Here is an 18,143-nt window from a genome sequence, read left to right on the forward strand (position 1 = left end):
GACTGTATTTTTGACTTCAACAACAATATAAATATAATAAGATAAAAAAAAAACAAAGGCGCCCGAATTTTACAAATCATAAAAGACGTCCTTTAAACAAAAAAAAAAAAAAACACAAAAAATCAAAAACGCCCCATGATTGTAGAAGAAGTTGACGCTCCATTGGCCAAGGAAGGGAGTTTATCTGTCCCGTAAAAAATCACCCCACACTTGATTTTATTATGCATCTTATTCCCGCAACAAGATGGTAGTTATTAAGGATGTAATCGAACTTAGTTAAATTAAATTTCTGAATATTTAAATTTGATTCATTTACAATTGAATCAAGATTCTTATTTAACGAAGATTCATATCTTATGAACTTATTCAAATTTTTATTGAGTTTTAATAAATATACATTATAAATTTAAATATTTATTAAAAATTAAATTATATATTTTAAAAAATTTATGATATTTTTATTAAAATTAATAATTTTATTCTAATAAATAAATTTAATATATTTATCTATATTTTTTAATGGTAGAATGTAAAATCTATAAATTCAATATTAAAAATATTATTTTTTTATTTAAAATTGATTCATGAGCTTATTAATAACAATATTCACATGTTAACGAGTTGAGTATTGTGAAACTTGAACTTGGTTTATTTATCTTAACGAGTCTTATTAAACGAGTTCAAACTAACTTTATCGAATCAAGCTTCTAATAGTTCATGAGCGGTTTGATTTATTTATACTCCTAATAACTATGCTGTCATGTATAAAAGTTACTCGACAAATACTATAAGATATAGAAACCATTCAATATTTACTATAATGATAAATTATGTAATATTAAATCTAGAATGATTGATTCGGTCCTATGAAAATTTTTCATTGACTGTTGGATAAATTAGAAAATACTCATAGTAGATGACCAGTATCTTAATACATCGTAATAATGTAATTGAAGAGCGAACTATGGATATCTGAATGATAATTTAACACCCTTCTATTGGTGGCAAAAAGGTGAATACGCTCGTCCCCAGCGCTCCGCCAATCTTTTCCAAGACCAATACGGAGGAGGTAAATTACGGACGGTTATTAGCTTTTGAAATAATGACACTTAACATCCTTCTATTGTATCATAATTTCGAGAGTTAATATATGTTATAATATATTTATAGTGAGTTTATCATTCAATTTGATTATCTATAAAATAGATGATTTTATCCTACATACCACAATTTTAAATTCTAAACACTATTATATTAAAATATATTTTTTTATTTTCATCAAAATTATTTTAAATTAATTAAACTTATTTTAAAATAATTATGAAAACTATGTGATCACTGTATTAGGTGTTATATTTTGTAAGTTTAGCTTCTCTGTATATTCGAAAGAAAAAAAAAATTGATAATCTCAGTTAGTTTCATTAATTATATTTATGATGGTCAACTCGATTCTACAGAAGTTTCCTACTAGTTATTAGGGGAAGTATATGTGACGGTCAATTTAGAAGCCCAACATTCTTTGATTACACCTTCCATTTAGAAAAAAAATTCTATAAATAGGTTTGAATCACGGATACTTAGATGATAATCTAAATATCCTACCGTGACACGATGACGCAGGGACGACTCTATATATTCTATGGTGGCAAAAGACGAATACGCTTGCTCCCAGTGCCTCCGTCAACCTATGGTGGCAAAAGACGAATACTCTTGCCCCCAGCGCCTCCGTCAACCTGTCCCAAGGCCAACACTGAGGAGGTAAATCACGGACTGCTTACTAGTCTTTGGAATATTGACTAGCACATAAGGAAGACATTTACCTCGATTTTACCGAAATTCAAACCTCAGACCTCATGATGACAACATCTCATGCGCTAGTCTCTATGCACATCCGAGGGAACCGTCTCTATATATTCTAATACTTTCCGATGATTGCTCTAATAATGTTGAAATCAAGGGTATTTTGGGGAGGGATTTTGTCCATAGATATATAAATATATTGATTTCTTTATCCGTGGAGTTACACCCAACGTGGTTTGACTGCAGAGCAGTGGAAATGGACCGAGGGTCCCATGTGAACGGGTGCCATGTCATTTTTTTTCTATTAAATTTAATACAACTCGAATATAATTTTTTTTTTGAGATTTATTATTTAATTTTGTTTTATTTTAAATATTATCGATGGATAATGCGTCGGGTGACCTTGGGTGAAGCTAACTGAACTTTCTCACGCCATCCAACTTCGCCTGTGGTGGCCGGAGGTTCTTCGCCGCCGCACTGCCGCTGCCCCCTCAGCAGCCGCCGTCGCATCGAAACAAGCGATTTGGTATTGATTTCTTGAATTTTCTCCGTATTCAGAACCCTAGCCCTGACAATTTTGTTTTTGCCAAAGAATCCGAGTAAATGATGAAGTGGAGAAGCTATTTCCTTTTTTTTTCAGCATCCAAACATATAGACTCGCGATCTTTCCCTCAGCTTAGAACCCTAATTTCTCTTTATTTTTTTATCCTTGTTATTATATACTGGGTAAAGGAGTGATCAAAACATTTTCTTTTGCTCCAGATATCGAAGTTGCTGATGGCATCAATTCCAGTAATTAAAGTTCTAATTTTAATGTAGAAAATCTGCATTCGTGCAGGTTTTTAAAAGAAGAATACTTTATTATACAATGCAATTTCTCCAGTTCAGTACCCCAATGAAAATATTATTACAATCATAACATCTCAAATGTTTTGCTGATTAGATTGCCATTTAAATTAAATCAGCAGAGATGGAGTATTCTTCCAGTGAAGATGATGAGATGGTTGAGGACAATATGGTTTTTGACGACGCTGATCCGCAAGCAGATGAAGTCACTGCATCACTTCCAATTGTTTCTCATGGTGGCAGCGCATTAGGACAATATGTTTTTTGAAGATGCAGGCAGAGAATGCTGGCTGCTTTTATGCAATGCAGGTTGATAACAGAAACTGCATGACCAATGTGTAGGGAGAATAAGAACATGATGCCATTTGCTGCGTTCGCAGGTTTAAATCATCACGTGCAGACGATTGTATTTGCTTGTGCTGTGGTTATGGACGAGACAGAATCCTCGTTTACTTGGATGTTTGAAACATGGCCGACAGCAATGTGTGGCCAGCGACCTCTGACAATTACTACTGATCGAGGCAAGGCGGTCGAAGCAGCAGTTGCCAAGGTGTTTCCTTAGACATGTCATCGCTTATGCAGATGGAGAATCCTATCTAGATGCAAAAGGAAATTATCCGATGTCTACAGCAGGTACACTGACCTACATGATGAACTAAAAATGTTCATTAATGAGGCTGAGAATGTGGAGACGTTTGAAGTTTATTGGAGGACAATTCTCGATAAATATAATATCAGTGATAACCAATGGTTGCAAATACCATATGCTATTCGTCATAGATGGATTCCAGCCTATCTAAAAGATTCCTTCTTTGTAGAGTTATCTACTCGATGTGTTGTCACAGCGTGCACTTTGCAAATGTTTATTGCACAACAAGACCAGGAAATAGATAGCCGATATGCAAAGGAATCCCAAGAAGATCATGCTACTTTGAACATCCAACAAATTCTTAAAACTCAGTCAGCTATGGAGAAACAGCCAGCCAACATTTACACGAGGGCGGTGTTTGAGAAGTTCCAAGAAGAACTAGTCGAAGCGTTCAGCTACTATCCTGTCAAAATTCAAGATGGTCCCACAAACAAATTTACTGTTGCAAGGGATGGCGATGCTAGTAATTGACATTTTGTGGGTTTCAAGGAATCTGAGAAGAAAGCATAGTGCAATTGCTTTAAATATGAAGGATCAGAGATACCTTGCAGGCATTTACTTGGACTTTTTCGTAGTGTGTGGCGCATTTCGTCTTCCTGAATATTGCATCCTGAAAAGGTGGACTAGAAAAGCTAAGAATGGCTTGATGCTGCAAGAAAGTGATCATGAATGTCACTATTTAGAGGAATCTCCCATCTTGTGGTACAATGATCTATTGTATGATGCCATGAAGAGTGCTGAGAGGGGAGCAGTCTCTACAGAGGCATACAGGATAGCAAAGAGTATGCTACAAACTGTCTTTGCTGAAATTTTAGGTTTTGAGGAAACTGAGAGAAAAGGGATGATCCCTCATGTGAAGAAGGTCCAAACCTGAATCGATTGAATAGGATTCACCACTCTTTTTTAATTGCATTAATTCATTTTCAAGGCAGATAAATTTTGCAATACTCCAATTTGCAAATTGCCAATTTTCCTTTCTGTAATTTTGGTAACCTGCAACTAAAGGAGATGATGAGGTTTCATGATAATTATGGTTTAGAGATGGATCTTCATTCTGGACTCAAATTTCTGTCAACACTTGGAAATACCAATTGCCATGTGAATGTAACCAGCCGAATCATGCTAGGGGAACTTCACATTGAACTCACTTTAGTGAATTGCTTTTAGTGGTAACAAACAATTTTTGTTCTACAATTGCAAAAGGTGTCAATTAATGTCTACGTTTGAATTGTAAGCTTTGAGTGTGGCTCTCGAGACATGTCTAACTTAAGTAACTTTCAAATGGTGACAATATGACTTGAAAGGCAATGTTGAGGAGAACCATTTCACTTCAAGTGCGAAGAAGCATTTCCACCGCATTATTCCACTATCCTTGACTGATCGAAAATCACTTGAAATGAGCTGTAGTTAGAGCTCTTAAAATTCCTTCATGCTTATTGCATCTATCGAGCACAACTAAACCCCTCAAATCTGAGTGTAACCGACCCCAACAATGAGGTCTAAAACATACCAAGCATCCAGATATAGATCTGTATCATCAACTTTGATTCCTGACATATTAAGAGGAACATTTGCACTAGGGATTGCCAGAATAAAGCTCATATACTAATTGTTAGGCAAAGGCAAGCTTGAGAAAGAACTGTTACTGCAGATCGAGCACTAAAAAGAACCCAAAAAATCTGAAACAGAAGGGCAAGATTTTTTGTTCTTTGATAGCATCATCTAAAAAGGATCTAACTAGTGAGGCATCATAGGTATCAAGTGGGCTCGACTTACAAGAGCAAAACTAGCAATACGGCCTTGCAGATATGGAACCAACAGAATGTAAATTGATGGAAAACCTATTCCCTCAGCTCATCCTTGGTGATGTGAAAACTCTCGATCTTATAAGCAACCTCATCAGCACCAACCTTTTGTTTCCCAGGAGGCGTGTTTGTGCTGTAAGAATCATTATCATCAGCCACCGGACCCATCTGCCAAATTCTGATGGTGCCATCCTCAGACCCAGAGGCATAAGATTCGCCTCCAGGAGAGAAGCGAACACAGTGAACTGGACCATGGTGACCCTTGTTACAAACTGCACTTGGGGAACAAAAGAAGAAGGAATTATTTAACCTATCAGATCAATATTCTATGGATGAAGACTTAACATGGAATACAACAAAAGTGAACTCACCAATTTCTTCACCCGTATGGAAATCAAAGACATGAATCCACATATCTTCTCCTCCAACAACAAATTTGTTTCCATATTTGGGCTCGAGTGAAGCGGATTCCACAGTGCATGGCATGTCATAGTTTTTCACAAGCCCAAAACTGAAGAAGTATCAATATTTTGATTTCAACATCAAGGCTCAAGTGCTGAAAAGAAAAATGGCCGAGGTAGGCTTACTGATTTGCGTCCCAGAATTTGACAGTTGACCCATCAGCAGTAGTGATATAACGACCATCTTGACTGACTTCAGCACTAGTAACAGGTGACTTAGTTTCAAGTGTTTGCACAATTTTTCCACTTCTTATGTCCCACAATCTGAGATGATGTATATTTATTGACCACAAAGATTAGAACTACTATATGATTCAAAAGGATGTAAACTGATATCTATATAGGAAAAAAAAACCATCAATGTCAGAGATCTTTGTAAAACAGTGAATTAGAACATAGAATATCATTTATATTAGCAACAGCAGATTATTTCTTATAAACTAAAAACCAAAAACCATCATGCTTGTCTGTCATCTCCTCAGTGCCAAGCGGTATGGAAAAGGTTGATTCAGCAATATTGGGGCACTCACCAAACATAATGACTAACGACTTCAAGGAAAAAAAAAAAAGAACAAATGCACCAGCAACAAGCAAGAAGGGATTAAACAAACTAGCAATTCAAGGAGGATGACAAGAGGGCATCTAAGGAATAAACAGAACAAACCTCACACCTCCCATATCAGTGCAAGAACTAAGTATAGTCTGGTCACTATGAAGCCAATCAACTGTTCTGATTGAACCAGGTGACTTATCAATCTCTCTAGGAAGTGCATCTGGGCGATTCAAATCAAATGTCCGTAATATTTTTTCCATTCCACCCGTCAACAGCAGGTGCATATCCTGCCACCAAAAATGGGCAACATGACTAATACAAGAAGAATATGATGCAGCTCGTTGTAGCCAACAAGAATGTATCCAAAAAGGACAATTGGAGGCATTAATTGCATCAGTTCGAGTATAGATGGTAAAGCAAAACAGACGAATAAGTGATGTGATCTCACACATCATCTGCTATAATATGAACTCAGAATTGAGCATGATATGTCATTGTTGGAATGCTGGTTTTACAGAGGGATATGGAGTAAATGAAGAGTCCTAGTATCAGACCCATGTAGTGTTGTCTTGTATTTGAAAGACAATGGCAAATAAAATCCAGATAATGTCAGATATGCTATATTATTTATCTCAATGGTAAAGCTTAGCAGATATGAAAGAAACAAAAATGATATCATACCAAACACAGACACCAGACTTTGCTAGTGGGAAACAAGTGCGCTAAAGGAGGAAAAAACACAATAAACACATCGCAGATGAGGTGTTGGAGAATCCATGAACAGAAATAAAATGGATTAATACTGCTAAGTGCAAAACAAAAGGAAGATATAATTTGAAAAACTGCAAACCATTCTCATGTACCTCAGAGAAGGCACATGCTCTGACAATATGCTTATGTTCAAATGAATGCAATTCATTTCCAGTTAAAGCATCCCATACTTTCCTGAAAGAAATGAGGCAAAGATCATTCAAATGAAACATATTGAGATCAGATGATGTTTCCAAAGGAAATAAAAAAAAAGAGAGTCTAGAGCACATACTGCTCTAAATTCTAAGAGCAAGAAAAAAATATTTGAATCCTAGTCCTAATGAAAGTTTTCAGTACCATGATTTAAGATATCAGTCCGCACTTGTCCAATAGATGGATGATAGGTCAGCTAACCAGTTTAGGTAAACTGATCTATATATGCGAACAACTAACAATTATCTCATTCATAAAATACTATTTAAATTCCGATGTGTATACAACAGGCCATTGTTTGGTTAGATTTGAATACAAGTCCTAATTTACCAGATGAAGCCATACTTTTATTTTATTGTAAATGAGAAACAATAAAATTGGGAACCAGCTTCCTTCCTGAGAAAAATCATACTATGAATCTTTCACAATACAGCTAGTGAAAAATTATTTTTACTTGGACTAATTCATTTTAAAGTTAACAACAGTGTCTGCGAAAGGCATTAGAAAAATGATCTATATAAATAACACTTATTAGTGCAAATGCTTCAAAAGGAGATGAAATGTAAACTGACTTAGATTTTGATGATACATTTGCACAAAATGAGGAAGATAATGATAGAATGAACGAACACAATTGAATAAGATAGTGAGCAAAAAGGCTTACCTTCTCCAATCATATTGAGAAAAAAGGTCACAAAACTAAGGATGATGATGCAGAAAATCAAAATGCATCAAATCACCTATAATTTGGCAACTTAGTAGCACCATCAATTGCAACATTTTAATCCCAACCTAGTTCAACCAGGGTTGTTAGTCACTCGGAGACAAAAGGTCAAACTACAACACATGATAGGGGAAAGGTAAAGGTAGGTAAACCATTCAGATGAGATCAACGAGTGTAATGTTGAAGACGAATAGACACCCTGACCTACAGAAGTTTAATTTCTTGTAGGCTCGATATGATTCAAATCATTTTATTGAGTGGAGAAGAAGCATATTTTCAATCAATCCAACAATTATTGGATGAGCAATAAGTCAAAAGGCCAAGCTTAAAGGAGACATTCTTGAATGAAAGCTCTTTTCAGTAGCCCAACCATGCAAATCTAAAACATATGCTAAGGTTGTTATATTAACTCACTAACCCAACCTGCTACAAAACCTTACCAGTGACTCTCTAATCCCAAGCCACAAGCATGTTAGGAGGAGGAATCCCTTACACAGTCTCTTCCCTTTGTGAAGCTACTCTTGCTCCCCACCTCTCACTGTGGCGTCTTTGACCTTCACAAGTTTGTTCTCTCCCTATGACCTCTTCTGTACAAATCCAGCCCAATTGCAACTACCCTCAATTTGGTGAGTGAGGATGCAGAACATGTGGGCACCGGATGACAATTCCCAAATCCCCTCTCTACATCTTCAAACTAAAGTGGGAAGGAAGGTATCATTGAGCTCTCGAATTTCATTGCTCTTTGTGAAGGCTCCAGCAAGTAAACTTGTTCTTCCATTCTCAAGCAGAGCTTTGGCAGTGCCTCCCCATGTGATTCCATTTCTCTTCCTCTTCTCACAGCAAGGTTTGCAATGAGCCTCTTGTCCTTGTTCAGTGATTGCAGTGGTAAAATCAATGTAACTTGGTTTTCCCTCTCCTTTGTGCTCCATAATGAGTTCCAACAATCCTTTATTCTTCTTGAATTGGACAGCAGCTGTGGCTTGGTTTGGCAAATCCTCTTTCCCAAATCTCCTATCTATATCTTTACACAAAGGTAGGAGGGGAGGTATCCTTGAGCTCTAGAACTTTGTTGTTCTTCGTGATGGTTCAAAAAGTAGTGAACTTGTTCTGCCACTCTCAAACAGGGCTTCAGCAGTGCCTACCTCTGTAATTCTATTTGCTTCATCTTCTTGCAGCAAGGTTTTCGTTGAGCCTCTTAACCTTGTAGCTGTCCAGTGATTGCAGAAGTGAAATCAATGGTAAAAGAAAGGTCTATGCATACAAGATCTCTTGATAACATATCGTTGGAAATAAAGATAATGGCATGTCCATTTTGTATCCATCATGTAACAGAAAAAATGGTGCTTGTTTTCCTCATGATATCTCAAATGATTGTTGGCGTGCAACTACTTTGTAGGAAAAGGGACATGAAAGGAAGCAAGAAATCTTCCATGTTCGCCATTTTTATTCTAAGCCAATATTCTCTCTTTAGGTTTCACCTATAAGCATTATTAAATGCTTGTGTATCTTTCTATGCAAGATATCCTAAAAAGAAATATTCAAAGTTCAATATGAAAGACATCCTACCCTTTGTATTCACATAGTTGTATGCTATTGTCCCAAATGTCAATATAAAGACACACAATTAAGATCAGGCAAAAGCAGAGATACAAATTTTTAACAAGGAAAAGACTAAAGTAATTAATACTAGATTGAGAATCAAATGTACAAAAACACAGCTAAATTATTTGCTTATCTTGAAATATAACAGAAGGATAAGTCATCACAAATAGAAAATGTAATGCAAAATATTCAAGGAACACAAGATTAAATACACAGCACATTTATCGTACTGAAGTTGAACATCATTCCAACTTTAACTTTGATAAATTTTGTCATGCATTATGGCCTATTCGAGAAAAAATGACATACGCAGAAAAATCAGCTGATCCAGTAGCTGCACGTAATGCATTGGTATCAAGGCAACAACTCCAAACTGCACCTTTGTGCCCTTCAAAAGTACCAATCCAATCTCCTGTCTCACCATTTCTAAGCATTGGATTTGCATCTGCGATGTTGGCAATTTGAAATACCTTGTTGAGGATTTAATAGATATTAAACTAATTTAGTATGCAATTTCTCCAGACATTACAAAATGTTTTTGCCAGATACATGGAAAAGGGCTACCCACCAGAATCATTCGTGGGCAGAAATCAAGGTGAAACAAATTAGAGAATCTTATCATCAATATTTTATTCTATATGAAGTTGCAATGAAAATTAACACAAAAGCCATGATAAAAAGGAGAAACATAATGAGTATATTGGCAAGTTTTATGAATCTATAGGCATAATGCTCATCAGGAGAAAAACAAGTTTTACAATAAAAATTATGAGATTAGATAGTGTCGTAAAACAAAGAAAACTAGAGGATCAGCAATAAGACTCCATCGTTAGAGTACTAAAGGCTGAAATATATCTCATTGAAAACCTTAACTCCAAATTTCCAAGAATTGTCCAATTATTCAAATATTTCAGTGATCAAATAACAGGAAACACTGGGATTATAACTCAAAAAGGCATTTTTCACCTTGTAATTCAGAATCAAGACATGAAAAATGATTGTGAGATATAAAGTTTTAAAACCATATGTGACAATCTAAAGCATATGCCTACATTTACCTTTTTCTTTTATGATTTCTCTCTTCACTATATTATTTTCTTAATTTGCGTAGCATCAATGGGACTCAATTCACCATTGCACTCTCTTCCTTCTGCCTTTCCACAAACATAATGAAGTATGCACATTGCTCAAATTGACGAATATTAAAGGAAATTCATTACTTACATCTGAGAACTTCAGTAGGACCTCCAAACATTCCTAGGTAAAAACAGCCCACTAGTGTCATGTCAATTAATGTAAAAGCATTATCTTTCATCACAGTTCCTCTATTTCCTTTAAGCGAGCAATGATAAGGATAATAAATGTGTATGAAAAGATGGGACACTACTCGAAATAGTATTAAAAGAGGCCAGAAAGACTGAAATATATGCGAAAGCAAACAATTTATGCAAGACGCCAATGGATAAGAAATAAAACATGTTCAAAGACTTTGAAAAAATCATTGGCATAAACTTATGTGCTGTGGTATACGATAATATTTCTTATGGCTAGATCCACATAGGAGACTAATACAAGTTGAGGGATAGTAATTTCTATCCAATTTAATAAGTGAAAAATCAGTAACTGATCACGTATACAAGACTGACAAACCAGAACATCAAGAATGATCCGTCGATACATCCATAGAGGAATCTTATTGTTACATTCAAGTCTCAGATTTGCTTTATTTTATTTTTCTGCACACTTAAATCTTTTAATTTCTTCATTATTGGCAGCGATCGTCTACAAATTCAAGAATCACCGATCCCAATTAATTGCAACAGAAACAAAGAAATGCTCACCCTTGCTTGCACTGAACAGGAAGAATCCATCCGGTGTAACAGGGCTGTAGAACAAATCCACGACGGGCCGCGAATGCCCATGGCACACAAGAGGAACTGCCACCTTCTTCTTCTCCATTGATTAAAGAAGGATATGCGACAGTCGAGGCGCAGAGATCACTAGCAAATAAGAAACCCTAACCCCATAATTTCTAACAATAACAAATCCACCTCGAAGATTAAAAAGAAAACGAAGATGGAGATCGACAAGAATCCTATGCAGGGATCGCCAAGAACAACGTATTATCTACAAAACTGCGGGATCAGTCTCTGGGAACAAAAAGAGGAGCAAAAAAAAAAAACATCATAAGAACGAGGAACGGCCCCGGCGGTGAGTGAAGGGGGAGCGCGTTTTTATACGCGGAAAGGAAGAACGAGATGGAATACTCGCCGTCCGATCAAGATTTTAACAGCTCCCGAGTCGCCTACGTTCCTCGCCTTTGACGCTCAATATGCGAGGAGGTCCCAGTACTTAAGAGAAATTTCACTTACTCCTCAAAGTCTGTCAAAATTTTGACTCCCCTTCTGTATTTTTTTTTTAAATTAGCAAAAATCAAAGTGATATTATTTTTATTATTAGAATACGTTTTATTTTTATTCATTATAAAAGTGTCTCATTTCTAAAGTATTTTTTATATATTTTGTAGCGATTATAAAATCATATCTACTAGAAAAAACGATCAATGCTGCAATGTAACTGTCATAACATGATATTGACTTGGTGATAAATTGAAATATTTACTATAATAAAATATTATTAGTGCTAAATAAAGTTAAAATGTTGTTATAATATAATATTGACTATAAGAGATAAAATGTCGATGAGCTATAATTTTTTTACCCTTTTAAAAACATCATTTCAGATTGTTTATTTAGGCCTACTGACTTAATTAATGGGCCGGCCCAAAGTAAGAGCGGCCCATTAGAAAGCCTGAAATATTAGAAAGGCAAACAATTGATCTCTTCTTCTACTCGAAACTCTTCTTCTACTCTCCAATGCAACTCTTGCTCGTAGGCCAAACATGACAGGGGTGTGCATCTATAACCGGAAACCACTAAGTTGAATCGTAAAGGTCGAGCGTAATGTGGTTCATCGATCGGTTCGATTCCGATTCGCAAAGTAGGTGAAGTTGCTGGCTGTTGAATCGGCCCTGAATGAAAGAAAATTTAAATGCTTGTGCTGTAGGTACCACTGCTTTAACTCCACTTAGCCTGACTCAAAGGCCATGATAAAACTGCAACAAATGTACAAAGGACCACAAACAGGTACCATCCTCCATTTCCACCCAACCACATGGTGCAGTATCCACTGTCATGCTTGTCACCAGGCCTCCAAAGATCAAACATGTCACATGTCCCAAAACCCAAACAAGGAATCCAAAAAAAGAGAGCAGCAATTCAATTCCAGTCTGGTTGAGAACGTCCGTCTCAGTTTGCTCAAGAAAGCGACATCCCGAGTTCGAGTCGCTTGGCTTGCTGATCTTTGAAACATCATCGTCGTCGTCATCATCATCATCATCATCATCGAGCTGTGTTTGCTCTAATGACTGAGATGTAAAACAGAAATGAGGAAGCAGATAGCATGGCAGTACTAAATGTGTTAAGACCATGAGAGACTATGTACAGAGTGGGCCTCCCCCCCTCACAATGCTGGTGCAGACAGCAACATTCAAGAGAAGAGATGCACAACTACAAGGATGGCGACCGGAGATAATGGTGGGGATGTCGGGTGTCTGAGTGCGGCAAGGTCTAACTCAACCATGTCGGCGGGTGGTCGGGGGAACCTGGATTGTGATATCCCCTCCCCTACTCACCAGTGCTAAGCATTCAATAGCTAAAGCTGGAGAAAGGCATTCATTCAATGGTCCTACATGAACCATCCTCTAATTAAGGCCTCTCCCACCCCCCTGATGAGCTAGGTTGAATTTGCAGGTATTATAGATACTATGAGCTCGATATATCATTGACATCTTTTCGCGCATGCTTTTAACTAAATCAAGATGGCCACCAGCAAGATTGACAAATCCATTCAAATCTAATATGCACTATGGGGCTTCTCAGTGCCATGCATAATGCTTAACCATGCTAGCCTAGATCATTAGACTCTTTGATGACAACAGTTAAAAGATTTTCATGCAAAGATTTAAGTCAAGCACCTGCCCATTTTGACTCTCTGGCCAATCATTTAATAGTGGAGAGAAAATCTTTGGATAGGACCTGGGATCTTAGTTTAATCAGTAATTGATTAGAAGCTACTAAATTTCTAACTTTCAGATTTCCTATTTCCTAAAAGACATGTTTATTTTTTATTTTACCCCTCACATCAACCCATATGGTGTTAAATCTTAAAGATCAAGGTTTAGAAAACAACACCAGAGACTGAGAAAGTGGCTGGTCTTTGCACTTCGGTCACAAAATCAGTCAAAGATTGGGCTTTAATCGCCGAACGGGGCTGATATTGGATGTCAAATTCACTTAATTCTGTCGTCCACTTGATAAGCCGTCTGGACGCTTCTGGATTCAACAGCACTCTTCCGAGTGGACTGTTCGTCCGGACAATGATGGTGTGAGCCAAGAAATACGGTCGAAGGCGCCGAGCGGCTAAAACCAAAGCTAAAGCCAACTTCTCGAGCCCAGTGTAACGAAATTCAGCATCTTTTAAAATGTGGCTTAGAAAATACACCGGCTGCTCTTCGCCGCTCGCCCTCACAAGTGCTGAGCCTACAGCATGCTCAGTTGACGACAGATACATATACAGTGACTCCGCTTGGCCAGCACAGGCAGAGAATTTAGATATGTCTTCAATTCTTCAAATGCTCGGTCACACTCTTCATCCCACTGGAACTTAGTAGCCTTGCGCAGGATTTTGAAGAATGGCAGGCTCCGATCGGCGGTTCTGGAGATGAATCTGGATAAAGCAATTATCCGACCGGTCAACCTTTGCACTTCTCTTGTATTTCTTGGGGGCGGCATGTCTTGCAGTGCTTTTACCTTGCTGGGATTTGCTTCGATTCCCCGCTCGGTCACTATGTACCCCAAGAAACGCCCTCCTTTAGCTCCGAACAAGCACTTCTGGGGATTTAGCTTGACTCCATATTTGCGCAGTGTGCGGAAGGTTTCTTCCATATCCTTGAAAAGATCGGCCGCTCGGACGGATTTGATAAGAATGTCGTCCACATAAACTTCCAGATTCCGCCCGATCTGCTCCTTGAACACTTTGTTCATCAAGCGTTGATAGGTGGCCCCGACATTCTTCAATCCGAACGGCATCACATTGTAGCAATATGTGCCGTCGGCCGTTACGAAGCTTACTTTTTCTTGATCTTCCCGGGCGAGCGGGACTTGATGATATCCTTGGTAGGCGTCAAGCATGCAAATTAATTCGCAGCCGGCCGTAGAGTCCACCAGCTGATCTATCCGGGGCAGAGGATAAAAATCCTTGGGGCATGCTTTGTTTAAGTCTCGAAAGTCGATGCAGACCCTCCACTTGCCGCCCGGCTTGGAGACCAAGACTACGTTGGCCAGCCAGCTTGGGAACTGCACCTCGCGTATGTGGCCGGCCTTCAGAAGTTTTTCTACTTCTGCCCGGATAATAGTATTCTGCTCGGCGCTGAAATCCCTTTTTCTCTGCTTTACCGGCCGAGCGTCCGGTCGGACATGCAATTCATGCTGCGCCAGGCTCGGCGAAATTCCGGGTAACTCATGTGTCGACCAGACGAAGACATCATAATTTCGTTGGAGGCACTGGATCAGCTTCTCCTTCTGTTCTTTCCCCAGATCAGAGGCGATAAAAGTCGTGGCCTCCGATCGGGTCGGATGGATCTGGACTTCCTCCTTTTCATCATAAATTAAAGCAGGAGGTTTCTCGGTTATGGCGTGTACCTCGATTCGGGGTGCCTTCCGAGCGGAACAGGCTTCCGCTCGGATCATCTCTATATAGCACCGCCGAGCTGCTAGCTGATCTCCCCGCACTTCTCCTACTTTGTCTTCCACTGGGAACTTTATCTTCTGGTGGAAGGTTGAGACAACCGCTCGGAATTCGCCGAGCGCCGGTCGTCCCAAAATGACGTTGTAGGATGATGGAGAGTCGACCACCACGAAGTTGATTGTCCTGGTCCTCCTGAGCGGCTCTTCTCCCAGCGAGGTGGCCAGCCGGATTTGTCCGACCGGCTGAACTTCGTTGCCCGTAAACCCGTAGAGCGGGGTCGTCATGGGCAGCAGCTCGGCTCGATCAATTTGCAGCTGATCGAACTCCTTCTTGAATATGATGTTGACCGAGCTCCCTGTGTCAACAAATATGCGGTGAATGGTGTAATTTGCTATTACCGCTTTAACGAGCAGCGCGTCGTCGTGGGGCACTTCTACTCCTTCTAAGTCCCCGGGTCCGAAAGTGATTTCCGGTCCACTTGCCCGTTCTTGACTACAGCCGACCGCGTGGATCTGCAGCTGTCGGACGCCCGCCTTTCTGGCTCGATTGGAGTCTCCTCCGGTCGGTCCGCCAGCAATAACGTTGATCTCGCCCCGGGAAGTATTGTTCCGGTTTTCCTCCTCCCGAGCAGACGGTCGTGACCGTTCTCTGGACGCCCGGCGATTCTCCTGCCTCGGAGATCGGTGCCGATCGGGTGTCTGCTGATGTCGCCTCTCGGTGTGGGTCCGGTCAGCTTCATGAGTCCTATGTCTCCTGTCGATGGGAGGAGACCGTCGTTCGGCTTTCCTGGGAACGGGATTGGACAACAAGGGAATGCTTCGGCAATCCCTCGTGTTGTGTGTATCCGTCTGGTGGAAGGTGCAGAACATAGGGGTCCACCTCCTCTTTGGCTTGGGCCGAGCGGCAGCCACCTCTTGTACGTGAGATCTGGCATGGGGGGGTCGGATTGCATCGGCCCTCGGTCCTCTGGGCGGCTGCTGAGCGGCTTGCTGTTTCCGCTCGGCGTGAGTATGTGCCCGCTCGGCAGGAGCTTCCTTTTTCCGAGCGGCTTGCGCTTCTTCCACATTTATATATTCGTTGGCTCGATGTAGCATGTGATCATAATCTCGGGGCGGCTTTCGGATGAGCGACCGGAAGAAGTCTCCATCCGCTAGGCCTTGCGTGAAGGCGTTCATCATCGTCTCCGAGGTGGCCGTTGGGATGTCCATCGCCACTTGGTTGAACCGCTGAATGTAAGCTCGAAGCGATTCTCTCGGCTCTTGCTTGATGGCGAACAAGCTGACACTTGTCTTTTGATAACGCCGACTACTGGCGAAGTGGTGGAGGAAGGCCGTTCGGAATTCCTTGAAGCTCGTGATGGATCCGTCCGGCAACCTCCGGAACCACCGTTGAGCAGATCCCGAGAGAGTGGTAAGAAAGACTCGGCACTTCACTCCATCGGTGTATTGATGGAGCGTGGCTGTGTTATCAAACTTACCCAGATGATCATCCGGGTCCGTTGTTCCATTGTACTCGCCGATTGTCGGAGGCACGTAGTGCTTGGGCAGAGGGTCCCGTAGTATAGCCTCCGAGAATTGGCGATTGATCTGCTCGGGGGAGGAGTCCGCTCGGGGAGCTTTCCCCTTCCTGTCATCCCGCCTTGGCATTTCATCTGAGGAAGATCCTATATCTCTTCGGGCCGGCGTGGCTCCAGGGGTGCGAAATAAGGCCCGATGGAATGCGACGGTGGCTGGAGGTGCTTCCGCTCGGCCACCTGACGCCGATGTAGCTTGCTGCTCCGCCCGCTCGACGGATGCTTTTTGTTTTTGCTCCACGAGTTTGGCGGCCCTTATCTCGACCAGAGCGTCGAGTTCCTCCCTTGAAAGCGTCACCGTGTGCTGTCGTCCAGCCTCGTCCATTGTCTCTGCTCGGATGCAGGAGCGTTCCCACAGACGGCGCCAATTTGATCCTGTCCGAACCAAGAGTCAGCGGACGCTGGGCACGTGGCGCTCTCTGCTGAATCTTCGAGTGCTCCGGCGAACCTGCAACAAACCGGGCCGGGAGAGGTTCCCGGCGACGGTCCTCCGACGCTCAAGTCAGGTAGGCTATGGAGAAAGTGGCTGCCAAATCTGTATCATGCGTACCTTTGGCGAAGTAATAGCCTCTTTATATAGGACGGAGAAAGAATTGATGCACGCCCATCGAGATGCGTACGTGTCAGCAACCCATACCACGGTATGCACTTGTCAGAGAGCTTACCTGATCCCATACTGCTACAGTGAGAGAATGTTCTTTGATGGGACGGCAGGACCCCCGTTGTCAGGCTAGAGGTATGGCATAGCCATACGACTTGACGGCTGTCAGAAAATGTTCCCATCTTTTACCCACCACCTGTCTGGGGAGCCCGGCCCACCGGGCGGGCGGTGAAAGTCCGGACGCGGTGAAAGTCGTCCGGACGGCCCTGATTCTTTGCGCCGTCCGGGGGGTGCTTCCTTCCGCTCGGTCATTGTGCACTGCTTCATTTGAGCGTCGGAACCCTGGTCCCTACCAGGGTGTCTTTTTACTATCAGATTTCCCTTTTTTCCGAGTCCGGTCGGCTCGCCCCTTTCGGGTGAGCCACTGGACCCTTTGACCTCCCCTCAGCGTTGACTCCTTGTGGGGTTCCGGCTTTTTACCGCCGGATCACCCCTCACATCAACCCATATGGTGTTAAATCTTAAAATCAAGGTTTAGAAAACAACACCACTCTAGCATCAAAGTGGTAGTGTTTTTTGAATACAGTAACATAGTGGTTAGCGGGAGGGATAAAATAGAAAACAAGTATGTCCTTTAAGAAATCTAAAAGTTAGGTGTATCTTTTAAGAATTCCTTAATTTTAGATGCGTCCTTTGGTCAATTAACGTAGTTTAATCTCTCTCTCAGGCCAGACAATCATTTCATAACGGAAAGAAAA

At 40.7% G+C, this 18,143-nt stretch overlaps 1 protein-coding gene across 1 annotated transcript; it reads right to left on the bottom strand.

The window, feature by feature from the left end:
• Positions 1-4,923: 4,923 nt before the first annotated feature.
• On the bottom strand, positions 4,924-11,623 carry LOC122038766 (serine-threonine kinase receptor-associated protein-like). Its single transcript, XM_042598696.1, has 7 exons — positions 11,245-11,623; positions 9,713-9,848; positions 6,978-7,059; positions 6,226-6,401; positions 5,688-5,825; positions 5,472-5,611; positions 4,924-5,372 (listed from the first exon to the last, which is right to left on the bottom strand). The coding sequence occupies exons 1-7, from the start codon at positions 11,360-11,362 to the stop codon at positions 5,137-5,139; spliced, it is 1,026 nt and encodes a 341-aa protein (XP_042454630.1). The 5' UTR covers positions 11,363-11,623; the 3' UTR covers positions 4,924-5,136.
• Between the last annotated feature and the right edge of the window lie 6,520 nt (positions 11,624-18,143).

This window comes from Zingiber officinale, chromosome 1A (assembly GCF_018446385.1).
Source record: "Zingiber officinale cultivar Zhangliang chromosome 1A, Zo_v1.1, whole genome shotgun sequence".
NCBI lineage: Eukaryota > Viridiplantae > Streptophyta > Magnoliopsida > Zingiberales > Zingiberaceae > Zingiber > Zingiber officinale.